Source organism: Anomalospiza imberbis, chromosome 4 (assembly GCF_031753505.1).
Source record: "Anomalospiza imberbis isolate Cuckoo-Finch-1a 21T00152 chromosome 4, ASM3175350v1, whole genome shotgun sequence".
Classification (NCBI taxonomy): Eukaryota; Metazoa; Chordata; class Aves; order Passeriformes; family Viduidae; genus Anomalospiza; species Anomalospiza imberbis.
Window position 1 is genome coordinate 5,483,937 of NC_089684.1, and position 25,076 is coordinate 5,509,012.

Genomic DNA, 25,076 nt, shown 5'->3' on the forward strand with positions numbered 1-25,076 from the left:
ATGCAGACCAAAGGAACAGCATCTTCCTTTTTTATTAAGAAGATTGGTACTTCAGGAAATTAAAATAATAACAAGCTTTGTAAGATAAGCTGTATTCTTCTGTTCATTATTAAATAGACAAGGACATAAACTCACTAGTTACTGATCAGCTCTGTCAAAACTGATTGGAGTGTGTGTTTGGAGCAGAGAAAAATAACAGACTTGACTGCGGAAAGGCTCTTCAGAAACCCAAAGTATTAAACAAATAAACTACCTTGGTAGTTTCAAAACTGATACAAAACACCTATATTTCACTGTTATTTTTGTTTGGAAAGCAAACCACTGCTGTTATTGGATTAGACAAAACCAGTTAGCCTAAGAGGAGTCTCTAACATCTGTAGTAGTTGGTGATTGTAATTACATGCTGATTGCTTGTAGTAATGTTTTGGAAGAGAAAATGGAAGCAGATGTACCACCTTTAAAGTAACATTAACATTAAGCATCACTGAAAAGTACATATTGAAATATAAAATATATACAGTATATATTATACTGTATTTTAAGAATGCTTATGGATCTAGAACTATAAATTCTCTCCAAACAACATAAAAGATTACTGTATTTTAATTGCTAATTTATAAGATTTTGCTCTGGGCTATATACCTTGATAAAAGGTGGTATGGTTAGAACTTAATTCAGATCCATTTATACCCCACTGACATGCTTATATTGCTGCAATTTGACTAAAAGTCTGATTTTTTAAAAAAAGATTTCTCATTACAAAATACAGGATAAAAAAGTTTCAGGAGCCATATTGTATGTTTCTTTTAAAGAATCTTGTGACATGGAAAGTCATCTTTCATTTTGAAAACACATAAAATACTTAAATTACAAGCCATTTTTAAGATCACTTTAAAATGTTTAAAAATATTAAAAGAAGAAAGGCATCTCTATTTCTAGTATGTTTTGTACATTTCAAAGTATTTTTTTATTTAAACAGCTGCACTGTTCTTTTAATATCCACTTTTTCTGTTATTTGCTTTAATAGTTACAATACCAGCTGTACCAAAATCAGGGAAGACTGAACAGAGCTTTGCTACAGTTGATATGAATCATATGTTGATTCATGTCTAAAAGACCTCCTCCCCTCCTGTCTAAAAGACCATTTTTAATAACAGCAAGGAACAGAAAAATACTTTCAATTTAGGCTATCTTATTTGAAGGAGAGCTGTAATGGAAAATCATATTGGTATGGCAAAATTCAAGTTGACAGGATCCCCATAATAACTTCAGGGACTTCTTACTATAGTGAAGACAATTCTGTAGGTGTGCTAGATTTGCCAGTCTTAAAATGACAAGAAGGGAGAGAACCAAATCAAGAACACCTGGCCTGGAATAAAGGTAAAATGTAAAATTTACAAGTGTCCCTTTTTATTCCTGTCATAAAAAGATGTGCACCTTTACATCATGACAAATAGTATCTCTCAGAAATAGCATAATCAACTCATTCTAGTCACTAGTACATCCTAGAGAGGCATTTATTAGAATGGGGTGATCTTATCTGGGCAAGTACTTGCAGAGCAAGACTAAATCACTTTTAACAAATGCCCTCATGTGGTTCTGCTTTTCACTTCCTCTGAAGGATCTGGTGCTGTCCGATGCAGACAGTGCATGAGTGAAACTGTTGGGTCAGATCAGTTCATATTTTCATTACAGCTTTGAAAACAGTGAAAGTGGGTCAGCCATACAGGTGAGGAGAGTTAGGGCTGTTTTACAGGGATTTTTTTTTTGTTTTTTTTTTTTTTTTTTGAAACAGTGTTGAGCTTACATGCACTTGGTGACAGAACTTGATAAATGTGTGAAAGAAATGTTATCATGTGATTGCCTGTGATAGCAAGAGAGCTGCACAGATGACTCAGATCCCCTCCAGTACTGTGCTTTCTTAAAACTATAAATGTAATTATAGAAATTAAAAATATTCCAACCATTTCCAGCTGTCAGAGGATATGTGTATATATATATAAATGTAATGCATCATTGCAATTAAAATTAGCCTACAGAAATCAGGTTTACATTAAAGGCACCTAAAATACTACAGAATATTAAATATGTGTATTTATGTTGTACCTAGAGATCTAGTTGCCTAAAAGTCTCATTGACATAGTTAACTTTTTTATTTACTTTGGTACTTCTCTTAAACATCAAGTTCCAAAGTAGTCTGCATTAAAATTTAGTTATTTCTGGTTTTAGAACACTAAGTCCCAAACACCTAACTGCCTTAAAAAAGAAAGATGTATATTTCATTGCCTATTTCTTCAAGAACGACTCATCCTTTTCTTTTTGGATCTTGGTCACCTTTTAAAAATTGAAACACATTTATCATATAGTAATACTACCTGAATGTATTAATCACTTCACCTGTTTTTCAGAAACTGCCAGCTAGAGCTGTATATGACTTTAAAGCTCAAACTTCTAAGTAAGTACTAGACTTTTGTTCATTCAAGAATTCATAATTCAAGCAAACTCTTTCTACCACCCAAGTGGTGTTCAAGCCAGTTTCAACAGCAAATGCCATGGACATGAGGACCCTGCTTGCTGTCACAGTAGTCCCTGCACTAGCAAACTGTGTGAAATGTTACTTTGTAATAAAGTTATCTTAATCTATTATATTCTCCATTGTATCTGTTTGAACACATCAACAGCTGTGCATCTTCAGCCTTCTAGAGCACAGGTTGTGAAGGACACACACTGAATGCTCCTTGTTTGTTGTGAGTTACATTTAGGTGACAGAGGGTAAATGGCTTAAACTACGGCCATAGATAATGAGTTTATCAAAAGTCTGTGTAACGCTTCAGCCTCTTCCTGTCTGTCTTAACATACACAGGCTTTTTACAGCATGTGACATGCTACATACTAACACAAAAAGCAGTGGTCCGTAACAAAATATTGGGAACCACTGATTTAGAATGCGAGAAAGTCAAAGTAGAATGTCTACAATTCATTTCTGCTGTTGTTCCAATGATCCAAGACATTTAAAGAATCTTTAGATATGACCAGACATTGACAATAGAATTACATTAGCTGTGTCAGGACAAAACTCACAACTGAAATTACCAGAGCAGCACATTAGTTCTTGAAAAACCAAATGGATGATACAGCAAAGATCTCCCATGCCAGGATCTGAAAATATTCTTAATGATTTAAAAAGTCCCTTTTTTTGGCATCCAACATTTAACATAGCACAGTCTCTGAGTATTGACAAATGGTGAGAACATAAATAAACCTTTATGCATCATGATTCTGAATAGCTGCTATGAAAAAAGAAATTGTGTAGAGCAGAAGCACACCAAGCTGTTATGCTGCAGAAAGATAGTGACAGGCCATAAAGATGTGGAATACACTCTGTGGTTTCCATACTGAATACATAAAGAACACACCAAGTATGTCTCTGATGCCTGTCATAAAAGCAGTACTTAAACAGCTGATCCAAAAGACATCATACCTGCATGCACACATCATACTGAGTTCTCTGGTGGTAACTAGCAATGCTTCCTTGGAATCACAAAGTAAGACAGGCTTTGTAACATATAGATACTGCATAGGATTCATAAATGCGAGTCATTGATTTTCTATGTTATGATCAACTGATAAATGTACCACATCTGTGACACTTTTTATTCAACTGTTTAGTTGTTACATTCTGTTTTAGTTCCAAACTGTAAAGATCTCAGGAACCATGCAGGGAGAAGGCTTAAATATAACATATAAACGTCTGATATAAATAAATTTGTTACAGAGAGCTGTCCTTTAAGAAAGGAGATACTGTCTATATCCTCAGGAAAATTGATCAAAACTGGTATGAGGGTGAGCACCATGGAAGAGTTGGAATATTCCCAATTTCTTATGTTGAGGTTTGTTCTTTGTTTTAATTCTTTTAATTAATTTGGGTAATAGGTCCACAAACCACATGAGAATGATGAAAATCTGGTTTTTCTTTTTCCTTAGAAACTTTCTCCCCCAGAAAAAGCACAGCCTGCCAGGCCACCTCCCCCTGCACAGATTGGAGAGATTGGAGAAGCTGTTGCCAAATATAATTTCAGCGCAGACACAAATGTGGAGTTATCACTTAGAAAGGTACAGTTGAAAACTATCTTCCATCAAAATACCATTATAATGTCTCCTGCTACACAGAATCTATATATAGGTAAATACTGTGCTTTGTGCACTCTGCATTCAAGATTTGCAATGCACAAAGCAATGCCATGGTAGGAAACTCTAACATAATAGTCTGTTGGCTTGCAGTCTGGCTCAGCTAGCTGCAAATACTGTAATTGTGTATTGCCTTTAATTTGGACTGTGGCAGAGTAGCATATGCAGTCATCTGCTAACTGTCCAGCTAAATTTTGAAATTTCACTTCAATTATCTATTCCTTTATTTAAATATTATTCCTGGCTGTCACAATTATTATAGTAAGGATTTATCGCAGAATAAATAGAAAATTACAGAAGGTAAGAGATTTTTTTTTAAGCCTCAGAGATATTTTTGTGAATTTAAATATTGTATTTAATAACAGTTCTTTGTTTATAATGTTACATCATGTAAACCAAAGAAGGGTGTGGCTCATGAAGTAAAAGGTTTGAATATAAACTTGATGTTTCCCATTTAAGTTTCTACAATCTCCAAAAACAGTGAGACCCTGCCCATTTTACATAGGAGAAGCACTTATTTCTCTCATATTTTCAACAGACTCACCATTTTTAGTTTACTACCTTCACTTACTCCAGTTTTACTGAACAAAGCACTTGCATGGATTTCATTGTTTAACTTTTATCACTCTTAAGAAAAAACAGGCATAGCAGTCTGTGCATACTATAGTTGGGGCATTACCTAGTGGTTTGGCCAACAATTAAAACAGGTTTTGTTCCAAAGAAAAGTGTTCATGTTAATGTCCCAAGCAAGAGGAGAGGACTACATGAGATTGCCCTCAGAAAAAAAGAGCAGCATTTTTAGTCCATGCCTAACCCCTCATTTTACTGGGATGGTAGTTTTATATAGGGCTATTATCAATGGGAGGAAAAATGGGAAAATGGAGATGATGCTCAAGACTGGTGGGAAGCAGCAGTGTAGGGAAGATAATATTATGTGTTAAAATAATACCTGTTATGTGCAAAATTAACTTTCAATGTATGTGCTGATAACTCATTTTCATAATGCATTTCAGGGAGACAGAGTAATTCTTCTTAAGCGAGTTGATCAAAACTGGTATGAAGGTAAAATGCCAGGAACTAACAAACAAGGCATCTTCCCTGTCTCCTATGTAGAAGTCATCAAAAAGAATCCATCAAAAGGTGTTGATGACTATCCTGACCCTCCAATACCCCAAAGCTATTCTAGTGACAGAATACATCATTTAAGTTCAACTAAGGTAAGGATTTTCTGATGTTAGCTGCCACCCCTAGAGTGGGTTTAGAAGGACTTGTAATTTTTTTGTTAACATTATACATAACTTAGTCATTAAGTACACAACATTTTCTTTCTTGCACAGGTAGAATTACATTACTATGCTGTTAATAAATAACTTTTATAGACAAGTGTGTCTCATGTTCTGCCAGGATTTATGCTCTTTTTATCATTGGCTATTACATTATTTTTAGTAGAGACAGGTGAAATTTGGGCAGAAAGGTCAAGTCAACAGAAAAAAAAAATATTTGGGAATCTTAGCAAGAATTTGAGCATTAAGGGTATATGTCTAGCAGACTTCTAATAGTACAATGTGAAGACAGTCCCGTAACACAGCTGTCCTAAAAGCCTATGGTTCCACAAGCATGCAGGACACAGCTTGCCAAGACCAGTTCTGTACCTTTGGAAGCAAAGGAGAACAGCCAGTGATTCTATACCAAAACCTTCCTCTTTTTGCCATTCTGTGAGGAGGCTAGAATGCTGGTACATTCTTTGGCATGGTACAAACTGACAGTATTGTTTCATTCAGGAGTGAGGTGACTGTCATCACATTGTCAATGAACTTGAATTCAGACCTTTATGGTTGTATATTTTTCACACCAGATGTGTACCGTAGGTTCCAAATTGTTTTCCTTCCTAGTCTAGATAACCACCACAAATCATATTACAGGATGCTGCAGAAAGATTCCTGTGTTCTGGTTTATCATTCACTTGTGAGGCTTTGCGCTCACCTGTGTGGGGAACATAACATTTTTGGCAGTGATGGAAGCTAAGGAAGTTTCTGCATGCAAACTGTGCTGAGAATGAACTTGTTATCCATTACTTTGAACACTCAAGATGGAAACTTTTCTAGGTCTTCCTCTTTACCTTTGCTGTTTATCTCTTCAGCATGGGCAGTGGGTTTTGTGTGTAATTATAAACTTCTTTATCCTGCTATTAATTCATGTTTCATTTGGTTTTGTCCCCTTTTCTACTTCTATCTACTTCCATAGTTGGTGGTCATCCACATGCTTAGACTTTGAAATAAGTTCCACATTTACTAACTACTTTGGGGTTACAAAAAGCTACCCAAAGATGTCATTTATAGGCAATAGTAGCCTCTGAAAATATTTCTTATTACTAAGTATTAGTTCGTCTGGGACAGTTCGTTTGGGAACAGGTCTTGTCTAGTTTTCCAGAATGTGTCACAACAGAGAACCAGATCCTATCTCTTCTATTCCCACAAAACTGTTCAAGTAACATCAAATTCTGTAGCTGCCAACTGAGGTATTCACAAGCTAGGGCCCCTTACTGTTACAGGAATCCAGAGGGTCCTGAAGGCAACTCAAAGAGGCAGCTTATGTTCTGTGACGCATTATGTGCAGTGAGGCAGCTTAAGTGCTCCCTATTCCAGAGATGCCTCTCCCTGTTTTCTATGGAGCAGGCTTCTCTCTAAGGTATCCTGCTAAAGCTCCATAGCCCTTGTTGAGCACAGGTGATACTTCAGAGCATTTACATCCATATTACAAAAGTATCCTGCCACTATTATTAAGTTAGTTTTTACTAAATTAGTTCATGAGGGAAGGAAATTGGTAGAAGCCTTCTTTTTAACATGGGATACTTCTATAATAAACAGGTAAAAAAAACAAAACCACCTTGCACTGAGACTCTTAAACAGACAATCTTTTTTCTGGATTCAGCTGTATTCAGAAATGGCAATACCATGAAGAAGTCATGCTGATCCTGGCTACCTAGAAGAATTTCATCAGTCCTGAAGGTGTTCTAGAGTTTACCACACTTTCTGATACCACTTTCCCTATTCCTTTGAAGATTTTTACCACATATCGCTCCTTGTTGCTAGAACAATTGCGCTAAACTTCTCTGGCCTAATGGCAGTAAATAAATAAGCAATACAAGTTATGAGCGAGTTTTGCTCTCTGTAACTTGGCCTAATTCATCTATATCTTTAGATCTAGTGCAGTTTATAGCCATGGGAAAGTAAAAATGGTAAAATCTCGTCAGCAGTATTATTGACCTTAAAACCACAGAACAGGGGTCCTTGCTTAAGAGGAATGATGAGGGAAAGAGACTGAATATTTCTCTAACAGCCTAGTCTGCTTTAGCACACTACATTGTATCAGTCTTTACTGTTTACATTGGTACAGAAGCCTCTGTAACAAAGGTTTGTCTAACTGTTATAAAGCTGTTTGCCTCAACAAAACTCAAGCAGAAGGTAAGTAAACTAGCTTCCCTATTCTGCAACATTAATGTAGACTTTTGAAATTATTTTTCTCTACTACATTAATAATTAAAGTCTGTAGTAGTCCAGACAACTTAAAGGTGTACATCTAATTATTTTGGATAGTTGTAACGATTATATGAAAATATTTTTTGCTCAGTTTTAATTTTGAGGATTAATAGTAATAAAAATGCATTTTCAGTATTTACTGAAGCAATGGATATCCACTGATGCTGTGTACGTATGACTCACCAGTCTCTCATTCTTAGAAAAGGACGATTGTTTTACCAGAAGGATACTTCAATCAATATTGTGTAACGGTACTCAAAGCATACTCTTGTGTACTGTGCTGTCACTATTTTAAAAGCATCGTTGACTGCCTATGTCCAGTTTGAACTGAATGTACCTTTCACAAATGTTGACATCATTTTGATCTAATGGGGTTAATTTTGAAAAACAAATTAATTCTGAATTCTCAAATTCATTCATTCTGAGCAGCTGCCCAAGCCTTAATAAAAGTATGCAATGTATTAAAGATGTTTCTTAAACATTTACTCAGAAGTACTAAGAAAAATAAAAGTATTAACAGTTTAATAATTAGAAATTACCTCAGTTGTTGTATTTGGAAAGAAGTATTTAATGACACCTGAAGTGTACTTCTGAAAATGCTGTTCTCAAAATAAGAGTAATGGTTTGGGAAAATTTCATTAATATTAATTGTATGATTTAATAACCTGTGACAGGCTTACTAACAGAGCACCATAGGTAGCATAACTTTAGCAGATCAAATGCAGTGCCTTCATGAACGTAATGATTCAGATCTGTCTTCGTGTTTGACATTTATGCCCTAAGCCAGAACCTGATAGTTTCATGTTTCAAATGTCTTTCCTGCAGTTCTGATTCATATAGTAGTGATTTCAGACACCCATGGTCACTGAAATTTTACCACCTGTAATCCAGATGATGGCACATTTTTCTTTTCCAGCTTACTCATATCCTAATTCTCTGTCTTGCTTATCTATTTCAATTCCCATGTTTTTCTTATTTTTGAAGTTGCCTTCCCAAGCACTGACCCCACTTTCCAGACAACTTCCTTCGTCTTGGTCACACATTGATCAAAAGATTCTCCAGGCTGACTGTAGTGACTTGTTCTCAAGGACTGTTGAGTTTTCACCTTCAAGCATGTGCAACTTAACTTTTCCATCAGTTCTAGACAGTTTTCTTTGTGACTTAGAAGAACTCAATTCTTTGGCATTTGCAACCTCCCAAGCTGTAGCAATCTCCCCAGGTAATAGCATTCACCACGTTAAGGATGGTCACTTTTTGCCAAATACAGAGGTGTTTCTCAGCTCTCCTACAGATCTTCCTCTGTCCTCTCTTGTATCTCCCTCTGTCTCATCTTCAGCCAGCTCATCTCATGGTATAGCATATAAGCATGTCAGCAACAATACCAAGTCAGGAAAAGATAAAGACTTAGAAAGCATAATTGACCCTTTAGTTATTGAAGTACCTAGAGATTTGTCAGATACTACAAGAGAAGGTGAACATCGTGCTATCTGTAACATCCCTTCGCTGTATGAAGAAGGTTCCTTGTCCAGTGTGCTAGCTGCAAGTGCTGAAAACAAAGAGGAAATCTGTATGGCAGACCTGTCACTTAATAGAGGGGATCAGTCAGAACCTCAAGAATCAGATTTCTCCGGAGAAGCACAAGACACAACAGAAGAACTGACTAGACTGTATATAGAGGAGGATCTGGTACATGACAATGTAGAATTCCCAATAGCAAGTGGAGAAGATTCTATGGATTGTTATGAAGGATATACTTCACCAAATATTGATAAGGTATTTTAATTTCTGACAACCCTGACTTCTGTGTTCAGATAACTTAGTATAAATATTCTCTGCCTTGTATTTACATGTTTTTGTTGCACACAGGCACACTTTTACATAATTGCATTTGATAAAATTGAGCTCTGAGCAAGCGGGTTTAAGAAGAAAGGTGTCCCTGCCCATAGTAGGGAGGGTGGAACTAGATGATCTTTAAGACCCCTTCCCACCCAAACCATTCTATAACTCTATGATTAAAAATTCTCCGTGTTAGGGGACAGTCCCTTCTCAGAAGCAGGCATATGCACCATTGTAAATTCTATGATGTATCAATTGTGCTGATCCTTTCCCTCCTGTCCTTGCTGTTTGCCGAGGAGCTTCTGATGTGAAAAGCCAGTGAACCATTTCCCTACTAGCCCACTGTGTGCTGCCCCTTTTGAGAGAGAGAGGCCCCAGCAAGCAAATGCTGTCAATAGCCTCCAGAGGGAGGGACTCTCTGTGCCTGCTGCAGAGACTCTGCGGTTTGTGCGTGGCATGTGTCAGCTCTCCAGCTGATGTATTTATAGCAGCCTCTGTTAGGAGGATCTGACTAACAGTAACAGCTCAGATTATGTTTGGCAGTTACACAAATGCTTCCTCCTGAAGCCCTCCCCCGTTCCTCTTTGGGACAGTACATCACTGAACTATCCCAAGTGTGTGCTGGCCATTAAATGCCGCGATGTAACTATACTTTTTTCTGTCCAGCATTTACTTCAACAGACTATTCCGGTAGTTGCTTTCACTGTCAGCATGAAAGTCGGGCCAAATGTTAAACTATTTAATTACATTTTGCCCTCTAATTACCTTCTACCCTTAAATGACCTGAAAAACACAGGAGAAAAACTTAAGAGCCATGAAATCCATGGCCACAAATGGCAACTTTTTAATGCTTTCTGAGGCAAGAAATGTCTTCCAGAAAAGTAGATGACTAATAATAAGATTAGCATGAGATTTGTGGTTGTTCAGGTTAGTTACATGTCTCCTTAATGAGCATTTGACATCCTTCAGCTGATTTTGTTTTATAGCACTGCTACTTCTCATATTTCTTAAACATTTAAGCCAGCTCTGCTTTCTGCTGGAACATCAGGAGACTGATCCTCTTTTCCATCTTTCTTCTAATCTTCCATTTCCCTCTGCCAAGGCACCTACTTCCCACTCCGTTCCTACAATATCCCTGTCTACTGCTTCCCTCTCAGCTCCTCTCCTCTCTAAACCCTTACATCAGCAGGAGAAAGACTCACTACAGCTAAAGGTAACTGCACCTCTTGAATATGGATTGTTGTAAATCTTTGTGTCTATTAAACAACTGCAAGGCTAACACTGAGTTTGATCTTCTCAGATGTTCTGCTTTCTTTACTAATATTAAATAACATAAGAAACACAGGTTTGTTAGGCCTTTTTCAAGTGAAACATAAGGTAAAACTATAGCCATTGTAATAAATTTAAATAGTTTAAGGAGATACCAGTATAGGAAAGCAGAAAGCCTTCTACTCAATTTCAAGTTCATACCAGGACAGCAATGTAACTTAGTTAACTGAATGAAACAGAACTGTATTCAAGTATGCAGAAACTAGATAAAATTTGTGTTTCTGTTTTCAATTTCAATCCAAAGCCTGGGAGAAAAGTCATACATTTCACAGGACAGCACCACTGCAGAGGGTCATGTTCTAAATACCAATTCTGTTAGTCAAGGACCGGACAAAGATTATTCCCTCTTTGGGACTACAGTTTGTGTCAGCATTGAAATTCTGTGGCAGAAAAATGAAAATTTGCTCTAGAAAGACAAAGCTAATTTGCAGTGCTGACTTCCAGAACATTTGTCTGTTCATGAAAAGGAGAAAAAGTAATGTAAAGACAAACTATCCTAGAAAAGTGATCATTATGTGATTAAATCTATGTCATACACTCCTTTTTTTTTTTTCTTTTCTTAAGATCTACCCCATTTTACAATGTGCATTCACAGAAAACACAGATATAATGTACTTAAAGAAGTCTTAAGATCAACAGATCTGTTGGTTTTTTTCTGAAGCAGGGAAGAAATATAAGGCTTCTCTCCAGGACATGAATCTGTCATGAGCTTAGCTTTGTTCCACCTCAAAGAAGGAGCAAAATAGAGTACTGTACTTGTTTGTGCAGCTTTTTATAATGTAGTAGTTGGTAGAGTGCTTTTGGTGCTTTTGCTTAGCCTAACCATAAAAATTAAGAACATTCCTCATCTACACTGAAATTCTTTTTAGGTGACCTGTATATTCTTTGCCCTTATTTGAGCAAGGTGTGTTAATCCGAGCTGAAAAGAAATAGAAGGATTATATGTTTTTGAAACTATATACTGATACTTCAGTAACTTCTGTTAATTTAAAAATACATATGTATACACACACACACACACACACACATATATATATATTTGCTGTGTAGCTTAAAACTAAATGGAATACAAGCATACAAGCAGCTATGGGTGGGAAGTGTCACTTCACATTTTGTTAGTGGAAGGGATGTGTTCTCCAAAAAAAGAAGCTGAAGACACATCCTAAGGAGAAATGCTGACATTCTTCTGCCTCCTTGGCCTCACTTGGTTGTTTTTTGGGGGTTTTTTTGGTTTGTTTTTTTTTTTTGGGGGGGGGGGGGGTTTGGTGGTTTTTTTTTGTTTTTTTGGTTTTTTTTTATTTTTTGCTGTTCTTATTCACCTCTCTCTCCTAAGAGGGGGCTGGGGTTTTTTTGTTTAGTCTCTACTGACAGTCACAATTACCTTTTCCTCACATTCCCCCCGACTCACCCCTGCCCATGAGATTTCACATGGGCTGCACTCACACCCCTTAATAACTGAATTCTGACAAACATGAAGCTGATTTGTAGTGATGCTAACAAAATGAGGATACTTTCATGAAGTACTTTCCACCAAGTATTTACTTGCTTTCTAAATGCAAATCCAAGGGGTGTGTTCTGTATAACAACAAGGAATGCAGGTAGCAGAAATGCTACCTTAGAAAAACCAATGGCAAATGTAATTTGCTCTGTGCTGAATGGTGAATGTAATTTGCACTGTGCTGTTGAGCTTTCCTGTGTCACTATCTGAGCTACTTCAGGGGGTACACATGCAATAACTGTTCCAATTGCATATGCTATACAGGATTCAACTTTTAATTGTAACATGTAAGGGTCTGTGCCAGAGCAGGAAACCCTTGAGGAAAAAAGATACAGTGGTAGCAGTGAAAAACTGTATACTGATAGCACCCCTCCTACCTGCAACAGTTGCTTTTTTTTAATCAGGAAAAGCATGTCAGATTTGCATGCAGGAATGAAGCAACAAAAAAATCCCATGATGCTTCATTCTTACACTCTCGCTTGACAAAGTTTTTGTGGTTCTTCTAGGCTAATTTAAAGAGGGAGCTATTTGTTATGGGTAAACCTCCTCGTAGCCCAGTGATGACTAAGAGATCCTGCAGCTCACCTGTCAGAGGTCACAACTATTCACACAGGGTATGGTACTGGATGCCCAGTGTGCAATAACAGCTTTTCCATGGACAAGGAGCTCAGTGTCTAGTGTTTCAGTATTTTGCTTTTACCCAAGTGTCTCAATACTATCAGTATGCTGTGTTTTCTTCCTGTTGTGCTTCTGTGCTATGATTGAATAAAGGCAACAGGTCTGTGTATGCCTGAACTTTTCTATATAAATCCAGTAGTGTACTGTATCTCTGCAGTACTGCATGGTATTTCCAGTGCTACAAGGTGTTTTTATTTGGTTCTTTATAATTAGTCTAGTTTTATTAAAATTACTCCTCTCTTTCAAAGCATTTTTAGTTTATTAAAATTACAGCTTCTAAGAGACAAGAATGATTCTCCATTGCCTGTATACAGACTGAATTTTTGGTTTTGAATCCATGTCCTTCTTTTCAAACTGTTTTTCTCCTGCTACTTTTTTGTTCACTCAATACTGTCCTCTTTATCCAAGCATTCCAGATTTTAATACTCTTTAACCATTCACTTCTTATCTATAATGTAACCGTACAACTCTACATACACACCATACAACTCTAATATTTTCATCTAGCCAGAAAGTCAGAAGTCAGGTTGTTTAGAGTTTGCATGGATTTTGCTCAAAAAGATAATCTACATTATGAAAAAGGGGGGGAGGGGAAACAAACACAAAAAACCCACCCTCAACCTAAACGATAGGAGATGAGAATTTATGGTTTATGCTTTACTTTCAGTTTAGGATTTAATTGTCCTTTGCATTGGTTTCTTAACATTTAGGTCTTAAAACTGGTAATGGGATTGTTTTCCATGCTGTTGCTGCTGATTTTAGGCGATCATCTTTTTGGTGTCTCCCTTTTTAAAATTTGAATCTTAGTTTAAGATATGCAGCTTTGTGTAACTTCCAAAGTCTTAGCTTTTTGGCAGACCTCTGTTTGCTTCCAGGTATTGAGGGGACAGATCTTTCTTCACTAATGAAGAAAGTTCAATCCTAGGAAGGCCAGGATTCTCGTAGTAGCAGACAAACACCATCTAACAGAAAGACCAGCTAGGAATGAGAGCTGTTAAAAAAGGGATTAAGCCCTATTTTAATTTTGCACATTACTCCAAATGAATGACATGTAACCAGTATATTAAGAGGAGTGAATTGGTCAGTGTGTAGTGTTTTTATTACTTTAATTCCAAAAGTACAAGAGCACATATCATGCACCTAATTTGCATACTCAGGACTCTACAGAACTTTTATATGTAAGTCCAGTATCAATCATGCATGAAAATCAGGCATACAACTGGGACCATTTACTTGATAATGTTTTGGGATTTGGTCCTGCAATATTTTCTAGGAAATAGGACAGTCTGGTAAACTGAGGTGCAGTTGAAAACTTGGCATCTTTGTTAACAGTCCCTTGTCTAGCCAATGCAACTTTATGTGGAATGAGAGCTTAGGGAAAGAAAAGGGAGAAAGCTTCTGGATGTCACCTGGGGTATTACTGTGGAATACATCCAAAGAGAGAGCAAGCACCAAGGTCCCCCTGTTCAGACCACCAATCACTTCACCCTATTTCTCCAAGCTTTGTAATTTTGTCACAAGACTCTTTTCTCTGCAGCAATAACAAAGTTGAAAATCAGGAGTCACCTTGATTCTTATCTATTTCTACAGTGGTTAATTAGAAGCATATGCAGAAAAAGATAATACTAACCTACTCAGTTTCTTCCTGCTATTATGTTCTAAGCATTAAATTCTTTGTAGCATTGTTTAGGACTTTTACTTCCATTGTTTATAGGAGAAGTCCTTAACCTCGGTTGAGTTCTTTTGCATCTCTGACTGTCTATGGCATTCAGCTCAGTTACAGACCTGATGAAAGATTAGCAGCAAATCAGGGCAGACTTCAGGCTAAATACAAAGCATTCTGACTATTCTCCTCTTGCTTGACAAGACAGCAATTGAAGGAGGTTTACTGAGATCTGTTTAATTTGCAATCTTTACTGTTTATTCTTCAGGAAAAATTATCCATCTTTCTTGTACACTGGCAGAGCAGAGTTAAGTGAGGGAGAGAAGACAGTAAAGAGTATGAACAATTTTTTTTCCTTTGAAAAATCTCTTTCCCACCTAGCATTCAATAATATGAATTAAATAAAAAAAAATCTGTAGTCTACCCGTCTGCATATTTAGGCACCTTTTAAAAGTTATACTCTATAGACTGTTAAGTACAGACTATTCACAACATTTTCGGCACATATTCATAGAAACTGCTGAAAAGAAATGTAACTAATTTGATCTGGAGATGCTGAGAAATAAAATAAGGGAAAGAAACCTAACAAACTACATCCTGTATTTTTCTGTTCAATTTTTGCCATCAGCCTGTGTATTGTTTATGGCTGCCTTCTCTCTTGGAAGACTGTATCATCTTCAAGAGTGATAGAAGTGTGACTGAAATAGTCAAAGCAAGAGAGAACCATGGGGCAATCAAACAAATTCCATGGCTTAAAATCGGGTTTCAGTTTACTCAATTCATGAAAGAAAGTGCTATGAGCAGTGTTTGATATCCACATTCCCAAAACAGATATGGTTCCCAGATTTGTCTCTACAGAGTGACCAGAGGGCATCCTCAGTCAACAGAGAATATGATCCCTGCTCATATCAAGAGCTTTTCCAAGCAGCTGCTCCTGCACTTTCTGGCCCCAGCCAGATTCTAACCAGTATAAATCAATGACTTTCTAAGCAGGATATGATTTCTGTAGAAGGTTAGTATTTTTCATTTCCATTGCATCCAGATGTATTGAATATTATTGCTCAGTAATGCTCCATTAAGAAGGAACATAGTTCCTTTCAAAAAGCTTTGCACTGGAAATACAGACTACTTTTTTCTGTTAAAGTGTTAATTGTTATATTCACACAATTAAATGTATTCCTTCAAATTTTTTTTTCCTGTTCTTTGCCTCCCAACAGCCCGCATGGCTTGAGATGAAACAGAATTAGTTAAAGCATAGCATGTTTTGCCTGCCAAGTTAGTACTCTGTGTATGTAATGTAAATTGGTATGTTGTTCGTCTGTGAATATTCTAGATTCTGCCATTATGTATAGGAGATTTTATTTCTGCTTATCTAAAAATACATTTCACCCAAAAAATGTATGATGTTCATCAGTTGCATCTGATTTTTCTAATGTTATTTCTGTTTCACAGTGAAGAGGCAGCAGGGTTCTATTCCAGCTTTGTACTATGCTATAAATAGAATGGACTATTGATGAAGTTCACAGTTTTGTTTAGTTTTTATTATGACCTGCAAAAATCAGATCTTTAAATGTGCCAAGGTTCAGTTGTTTGTCATGTCTCTTAAGAATTTCTTGTGAGTTAGAAGGGGGGGCAGAATGGGCCATGGTTTTACACGAGGTAGAATATAAACTCTTGAGCAACTGTGTGTTACACCCCTATCCAACTATTTGAACTTTAAACTATAAATCTTTATTACATTTCAAATCATTTCATTTCAGCCACAGCGCCCTGTGCTTTCTCATGAAAATATACACAGTGGGGGGGAACCGTAAGTATAATTCCTGTCTACTAAACCAAAACCTAACATTTAACCAACAGCCAGCACGCCATCAGATAATTTTTTAACTTGCCAAGTACAATTATGAAGAGATTTCACATATTTATAGATAACTGCATGATGTAGGAAGATAGCCAAGAAAGTCCCAGAGAGAAAAAGCCTTATATGTTTAATTTTATATTCAGTGCAGCCAGACATGGCAACTTAACAGTTCTCCATTGTCTGTATTTACAGAAGAGATTTTAACTTTTTTTATTCTCTCAGCAAAATGACAATTACAGATTCAACATTGATTCAACTGATCTGCTTTACTAACTTGATACAATTATTCAGAAACAGTTCTGGATGTCAAGAGAGAGTAAAATAGTAACTCAATAATGTTGATCACAGGAACACAGGCTCACACTTTTTGGTGTGATTTACAAGTGCAATTCAAATATGAGATAAAAGAAAATATTTTCTGAAAACTGGAGAACAACCTGGAACTCAAGTCTTATTTTAAGTGCTTGAAATATTTCAGAACTGACAGTTAAAATGCAAGTTCAGTGCAAGATTGTCTCTTGATCCCCGCGCCCCCCAGCTTTGCACTTGGGTCCTACTTCAGTGATCACTGAAACCAGTAGCCATTCTTCCTTTAGCATCAGAGCACTTCAGCATATGCCCTATTAGATCATTTTTCATAAAATGTACCTAAGGTTTATCGTCTAAAAATATTTTTAAGTTTTCCTTTGAAGATGAAAAAGAGGGGCAAAAAGTTACCAGATAGATATACCACAAATACATAATTAGATTTGGATATTCAGCCTCACTAAAACCACTATTTCCTGTTGGTATTGTTGAGCATACTGAAGCACCTAACTCGGTTTTGAAAGCAATAATTTTCTAATTCATTTTGTTCAATATATTTTAAGTAGTTCATGACTAAAGTTATTGATTTCTAAAATTAAAAAGGGAAATATATTAAATTTATATTTAAATTTACATATAAATTCTCTTGAATATGTTTTCTGTCAGTATTGTAAATGCTAGTAGAGTTTTCATACTTACAAAAGTCTTAGATTAGCATAGAGAGAATGAAATCACTACAAAGGAGTTTTTTAAATGGATTATCCAGAAATTACTAAGATTCAATTCCTAAAGTACAAAGAGACCTCATTGGGAAGTTCTTCTTACTGTACTTGAGTAAGTAATTGGCTTGAATCCTATTCATGACACATTACATCTGCAAATCCTTTCCCCTTGGAAGCTGCATTTAATTAATTTTTGGAATATCACCATAGCTGTGCTTTCCTGGAATGATGATAAGCATAACAGAAAACATTATTGCCACCTAGTTTTTTGCAGATTGTTCTTGCTGACTGCTACACAAATTACCAAAGGTAATTGCTTAAACTACCAGTCTCTTTCTATTTTGTTAGTGTAATTAAAATATAAAAAGAGACTTTTGGGGCTTGAGAAGATGACTGCCAGTGACAAGAAATTAAGGTTTTTTTGTTTGGTTGTTTTTTTCTTGGAACATTTTCTTCTTTTCTAATCTCCAAACCAGCAATGTGAAAAATAAGTGTAGTTTATTCAAGATGACCATCATGAAACTAAACCTTGCACCAGTCTGTATATAAGATTTTCAGATTGGGCTTTCAGGAGCAGGAATTTTTTACTAAAGTATACATCTTATTTAAGCCATGAAAACTTAGCCAGAATGATAAACACATCAATGAGCAGGCTGTCTTGTTTTACTGGGGAAAGTGGTATTAAGTTTAAAACTCAGTGAACTGTTTTAAGATAAAAGGATGGATACAATTATGTTTTGCTTCAGTAATCTGAAATTAAAACTGTATCCTTTTCCCAATTTCTGCAGTTGTACCCTGCTTCTTTTTAGACAGTCAAATTTGAGGCACAGATGCTTAGGAAAAAAGGCCCATCCTGACTCTGCAGGACTCACAGGCTTGTGCAACAATCTTCCTGTGGGCTGTCAGCCCAAGAACCTTCAGTTCCCCCTAGTGAGAGTTTATTCTTTCAATTCAAAAAACTTTAATTAAAAGCTGGCAAGGAATGAAATACAGTGATTTAGTAATTGCACACCTCTTGCCATTTATCCACCTTCCATCCTGCAATCTGCAGCCCTGGCCAGGTGTAGAAGCACAGCTAGGGCTTGAATGTTGTTTGAGTTTCCATCCATTTGTCCTCTGATTTGATTCAGGGAGCTCCCGCAGCGACAGTGACAGCGTGTGAGAGCTGCTGTCCTGGGTACCCTCGCTTGTGCTGCTACTGGCTTCTCAGAGCTTAAAGGCAGAACCACAGTGTTAGGTGCTGACCACAGAAGGTTACAGGCCTAGCACATCTAGACTGTCCTTTAGAAGTCCTCTGTTTGGTTACTGAACTATAAAATAACACTATTTTTTTTTTTAATCTGGTTTTGAAACGACTGGTTGAGGAGCCATCATTGTCTTTAAACCCTGTCTTCAGTGTCTCATGAGTTTTCTTTCTAATTAAGGTTTTATTTACTATACTTTCCTAACCCTCAAGTCCCCCAGGCAAAAAAAAAAAAAAAAAAAGTCATTTTCCCCTCTATTTGCAAGAAGTGTTTCTTCTTAATGTTTAAACCAGCTCCTTTACTTGAGCAAAAGTGCAAGGAACTCTTACTTCTTGTTAAAATGCCTCATTTGTCCTATTTAAGGTTTCAGGCTCTATATAACTATACTCCTAGGAACGAAGATGAATTGGAACTCAGAGAGGGAGATGTCATTGATGTGATGGAAAAATGTGATGATGGATGGTTTGTGGGTATGTTTTAATTTGGTTGCTTTCTTCTTTTTTTCCCCCTGACCTGTGCTACCCTCTTCGTGTAGTGTCTTTTAAACAACTTGATTTTTGGCATTCAGTGTAATAAACTTGAAACTGGCTTTATCAGGAGAAATCCCAACCAAAATCCACTGAAATTAGCAGGTGATTTTGCACTTTTGTCTTTTGAAATTGATAGATGCAAATTGACACATGGCTCCGGATTGTTGTACAGCATTGTTGTCATTTGTGACACAGAATGGAATATGTATTACTTCTCTCCTTATAAAAGCCAGGCAATTCAAAACCTTCTCATGGGAATACATCCACAGCATTGACCACTTGTGAAACCCAAGTATTACTGAATAAATGATAATTTCATAACCAGGTGTAGATATGGTGGCTTAATCATTTCATAAACCTTCATGCACACAGCAGCTAACTTAATCATCTGACAAGTTCTTCATTTTTAAAAAATTCACATTATTTAAATAGATTTTATGTTGTTGAAATTCAATTATTTCTATGTACCAAGAATTTTAGCACAGCTTTTAATTGGGCATAACAATTTAGTCAAATATGCCTCTTCATTTGCATTTTGCTTCCTGTATTACACTTTGTTAAACCTCACAAATAAAATTATATAGTATAAGGAACTCTAGATCATTCTGTTTGTGCAGTATTAAACATAAAAAATTTGAAGGCCATGCTTACATAGTGATTTTCTGTTGTTACTCCCATCTTTCATCTATTGCTTCTAATTACAGGAACCTCAAGAAGAACCAAATTCTTTGGTACTTTCCCTGGAAACTATGTCAAGAGGCTGTGAATTTTTTTTTTCTACTTATTTATGCTGCATCTCTGCAACACATCTGCATAAAGCTGCTAGAAAACATGCTACGCTGGCCTTCTGTTTTCTTGCTTGCAGTCTCAAATAGAGGCCATCTAGTTCATCCTCATCCCATCCCACCCGCCAAACCGGTCCAGCAGTATTACAGCAACGACCACAGTGTGAATAACTAAGCTTTTCTGAGACAAGAGGAATCATTTCAGCATTTAAATACTCCCTGCTTTAAAGTCTTGTCATGTGAAACACAATAGGAAAAGCCTGATGCCAGGTACACAAATGAGTTGCCATGGGGGGTAGGGGGGAAGGGGTGAAAAATTGATATTGGTTTGAACATTTGTGGTACTACCATGAAGTCTGGTGGGAATTTTTCAGCATGCATGTAATACAGAGGAAAGTTGCTGTTTACTATTTTTTTAAAATTTGATTTTACACATTCTTATTAGCTTGGCAGCATTTGTTGCTTCCACATTGCTGTGTCACGGGTTTGCCTATTGTACTGGTTTACAATGTACGACAAACTGTAATATAGATTTTTTTTTGCCTGCACTTGTATGCTGTAACAAATGCACAGTGATTGTAAAATCTCAAGCAAGCAAAGTGAAAAATGGAAGAACTGCAAGTGTTCTGAATGGGTGCAATGGTATTGGCTAAATCTTTTTTCTTTTTTCCCTAATGAAAAACTGTAGTGAACCTGTAGTGTTTTCTGTTAAAAAGTAAGAAGTGCAAAAGGCACGAAGACTTGGGAAAGAGGATTTAAGGAAGAGCAAGACAGTAAGCATAGACAATAATAACCTGCTATTGATGTCTGATATTAAATGGTTGTAATCAAAATGTTGTAATAGTAAGCAACATGAAGTGTAAGAGGTTAGTGTTTTTACTTATCAGGAAATTAAAGAAGCAGGAACGTAAACCGTGTTAGTGCACAGGGTTGTTGGATTTTGGTTTTTTTCTTTCCTAACCTAGCCACCTGAAAAATATTCACAAGCATCATGTACTGATTTATTTCACTATATATGTGTATGTATGTTAATGAAACCCAAGTTACACATTCTTTTTAGGAATTTAGACAGCAAAAAAAGTCACAAGTATTAAAACCAATATATTTTAGAGGTGTTGGGTTTTGGTTTTCTGTCTGAATGAACAAGTGTTTGAAAACATAAATTTTCCATAAGCAAAGGTAAGCATAAATAGCAAATGAAATTAAGGCACAGGATGATAATGACTACGGCTTTATAAAAATAAAAATTTGGATTTGGTTTCTTTGGCACCTTATAGATGGCAAAAGCTTCTGCTGCATTTTTTCATCGGTAAAGGAACAAAATTATCAAAATGTATGTAGTCTCTGTAGCATTTTGTACATAATTTTGCTTTTTTGTACAGAGCCATTTGGTTGTTGATTTTTAAAAAATTAAGTTTCTTATTTGCCCTCTTCACATACAGAACATTTCAATGTGTTTTTCTTTTCTTTCTCTGTTTACCATAAGCACATCTGGATAGTGCAATTCTGTAAGATAGCCTTTTAGGCAAAATTTTATTAATTATAATATGGTTTACCAGCCAAATCTAAATGTACATATGTCTTTATTACTGAGAAAGGTCGTTAAGGCAAAGGTAAAGAAACATCTTTGTGCAGCATACCTTTATTATTGCAGATTTCATGGCAAAAGCTTTATATTCAAAGGCTTTCAATTTTAAACTAGATCTGCATGCAGCTTTGCTGTGAGATTAATACTATCTTTGATGCCATTTATGATTGAGGACTTAAATATCTGTTGCCTGTGATATTTAAAAAGTACTGTTTCTACTCTGTATCTGATTTTAGCAAAATGCAGGTTTTTCATACCTGGCTTTCAGGTAACTGACTTTGAATTCCTACAAGCAAAAGGTCTCTGTGGTTTTTTTTCTCTTGAATAGACTTCTAATAAATTTTGCTTGGAGTACAAAACTGTTGCCCCCATCCTTTCTCCAAATACAAGTAACTTGTCACTTAAGTATTGCAAAGTGCTTAACTCTTCAAGCTTATAAGCAAATATTAGTACACCTTGTACTTACACACACACCCCCACACCCCTCATCAAGCCTACACCAGTTATATATATATATATATGTGCCACTAGCATTGCCCACACAGCTCTCACTTGGTTCACTTCTGGGTCATCCTCAAAACACCTGAAAGCAAAAGCAGCAACATGGACTTTGTGCATAGAGTGTGTCAATTTGAGATAATTTTTCTCTTGCCAGAACCACCCTCCACACAGAAACACAAAGGTAAAACACACAATGTATAAACCCTTTACACATGCCAGAAGTTCCTACATCCTAATCCTTCAACAAAAGCAAAACAGGAACTCCCATGTTAAATGACAGAACAGGAACGAGAATTAAGGAAAACACTGGGTTTTGGGGAACATTTTACACTTGGGACATCTCTGCCTGGTAAGAAACAACTGTCCAAAAAAATTGCAACAAGAAGCAAAGCAGGTTCTAGGTTTTGGGGCGGGGTGGGGCAGGGCGGGGGGGTGTTTGGTTTTTTTCTTTTTTTTTTTTTTTTTTTTTAATTTTTTTTCACTGCCTGGTAGCACAGATACTGCTGGAGCCTCAGAGTGGCTCTTTGGTCTTTTTTCATCGTGCCACGCTGGCCATTCCTGCCAGGCTGCTTCTTCCCAAATGCTGTGTATGGGGTACTTCTACCACTAAAGAACCCAGTACGACAGCAACCTGCATTTGGACAGAAATAATCCATTTCCTCAAGTATGATGTATGCTGTTTCCTCTTCACAATTGCTGGGCTGGAAAATGCAAGCCCACCAACATCTCTAAATAAATAATAAATATGTAGCGGAAAGTGATACCTGTCTACAGGGAGGTTAAGAACAAGGACTGCTGTTAAAACTCCAGCAGAAACTCCTTTGTCAGTATAACTGTCAGTGCTGGGAGCGCTTTCAGTCGGGACAAGGCCTGATTTAGTCAGTAGGACTGAAATGACCGTTCCCTTCCTCTGCTAATCTAGCTTAACCCCACCACATGCATCTCTCTTCTCACAGCCCAATAACCAAATGCTGGCATATGCAGTCAAACATTGTGTGGTTTGCCCTTTCTGTTTGCTGGGTGAGCCAGCACAGGACATCACTTAAGTCCTCTTTATGCCAGGTACCTGTGAGAACTGTCAGAAACAGGCAGTGCTGTGCTTTAATAGTCTTCTATAAAAACTAGCCTAATAACACCAGCTCGTTAGTATAGTCTCAGTAATATAAAGACATTCTGGATCATTAAGGGTCTGAGTGGTTAAGGGGTGGAGTAGAATCCTCTGCTAATTGCAAAATGAATGAAAAAGGGGAAAATATTTGCCTTTGTAATGAGAATAGCAAGCCATTGACACTTCAGGGGAAGACTGTAGTTCTTAATGTTTTAGTCAAAAAGTAGAGAAATATTTAAGTATATCCAGGTAAACCAAACATACTCAATTCTGCTAAGTCTGCTGAAATCCCAACTACACTATTTAAGGAACAAACTGAAGTATTTTTTGAGTTTCCTTGGATAGGCCCCTATAAAATCATGAAGGCCACTCCACATGAGTAGTGGTGTTTCATCCTAAAAGCCACAGCAAGAGACATCTGGGGAATTGGAGGCCAGCCAGTTTAATATCTAGGAAAATATGAGAAAAGATCAATTAAAAGCCTCAGTAATTCACCGATTTTTCTGGATAATTATATATCACACCAAATTCCTTTTCTCTTGTCAGCATATGGAGCATGTTTCTTGATTTCTGTTGGGATTTGCTTTTAATGCAATGAGTTGGCAGCTGGGTTTGCAGACTAAGAAAAGGCAGTGCCAGTGCAATAAAGTCAAGTCTGCTGTAGAGTTGCACTACATTACAGACAAATAGGTAATATAACCACAGCATCCCGAAAAACCAGTTGACCTCAGTCGCTACCCTGCAGAGAGTATATTTGCTGCCGAGGCAAAGGCTTCCTAAAGCAAGACAGCCCATAACATATCAACAAGCCAGGGAGACTAATCCACGAGCAGTTCAGGGTAGTGATCTATATCCCAAACTAAGCAAAGGGTCAGCCTAGCCGGTCTCACATTCTGTCACCCGTGCCAAAGCAAAGCATGGTGTCAATTCTGCGATGCCTGGTATTTACTAGTTGCCTTTTAAATGCTGATATACAGAACCCGGACAGGAACACGAGGTGCTTCCTGTGCAGTTGAAAAAGCAGTGCATGAGCCCATGGGAAGCTGGAAACATGAAGTCAGTAGCTCTAGAGAGACCTTAGGTCATTGCTAAGTATAGTCCCTTACAGCATTAATAGTTACAGGGTGAAACCCTACCTTTGCTCCAGTTAACAGCGAGCTCCTTTGAAATCAACAGATCCCACAGTATTGGTAATAATTTCTGTGTTAACATGAAACTAAAATTGCCCAAGGAAGAAGCACTAGAACAACTGAATGTCCAGTTTGGGTTGATTTTATAATATGGAAAACTGTGAGTGCACACAGAGACAAGAATCCACTTCTTTAACCGTTCCCCCAACAGAGCAGAGCAGATAGCTCCCTTTTTTAGTATTTAACTGACAAGTTAGCTTAAGAAAATTATTTTATCCATTGCTACTACCAGTAAATACCAATCAGACCAACACCTAAATCCATCCATTTTACACAGCAGGGAACTGCCAGACCAACACAATGGAAATCAGTACCTTATCCATACACAGTAAATAGGGATGCTGAATTAACAAGACTTTCTTCTGCAACTCTATTGATTATCAATCAACATCATGCCATTTATTTGACTGGATGCAGAATTTGCCATTTTACTTTTATCCTCCCTGTAATGGCCAGATAAAGTTTCCAAGCTCTAGCTAAAGATTGCCCAACAGAATATATTGTTCTCAT

The 25,076-nt window shown here is 36.8% G+C and overlaps 1 protein-coding gene across 46 annotated transcripts in view; it reads left to right on the forward strand.

The window, feature by feature from the left end:
• The window catches only part of SORBS2 (sorbin and SH3 domain containing 2), a 142,919-nt gene extending 122,431 nt beyond the window's left edge, over positions 1-20,488 (forward strand). For 24 of the 46 annotated variants that reach the window (XM_068186879.1, XM_068186878.1, XM_068186882.1 and 21 more), the window contains 10 exons: positions 2,409-2,455; positions 3,776-3,890; positions 3,985-4,113; positions 5,202-5,405; positions 8,712-9,500; positions 10,666-10,776; positions 12,897-13,004; positions 16,492-16,541; positions 19,228-19,334; positions 20,099-20,488. In XM_068186879.1, the coding sequence (XP_068042980.1) occupies positions 2,409-2,455; positions 3,776-3,890; positions 3,985-4,113; positions 5,202-5,405; positions 8,712-9,500; positions 10,666-10,776; positions 12,897-13,004; positions 16,492-16,541; positions 19,228-19,334; positions 20,099-20,160 (1,722 nt within the window). In that variant the 3' untranslated portion in view covers positions 20,161-20,488. The remainder of the gene's footprint in view (positions 1-2,408; positions 2,456-3,775; positions 3,891-3,984; positions 4,114-5,201; positions 5,406-8,711; positions 9,501-10,665; positions 10,777-12,896; positions 13,005-16,491; positions 16,542-19,227; positions 19,335-20,098) is intronic. The other 22 variants (XM_068186894.1, XM_068186895.1, XM_068186897.1 and 19 more) reach the window with 3 other exon arrangements.
• The last annotated feature ends 4,588 nt before the right edge of the window (positions 20,489-25,076 follow it).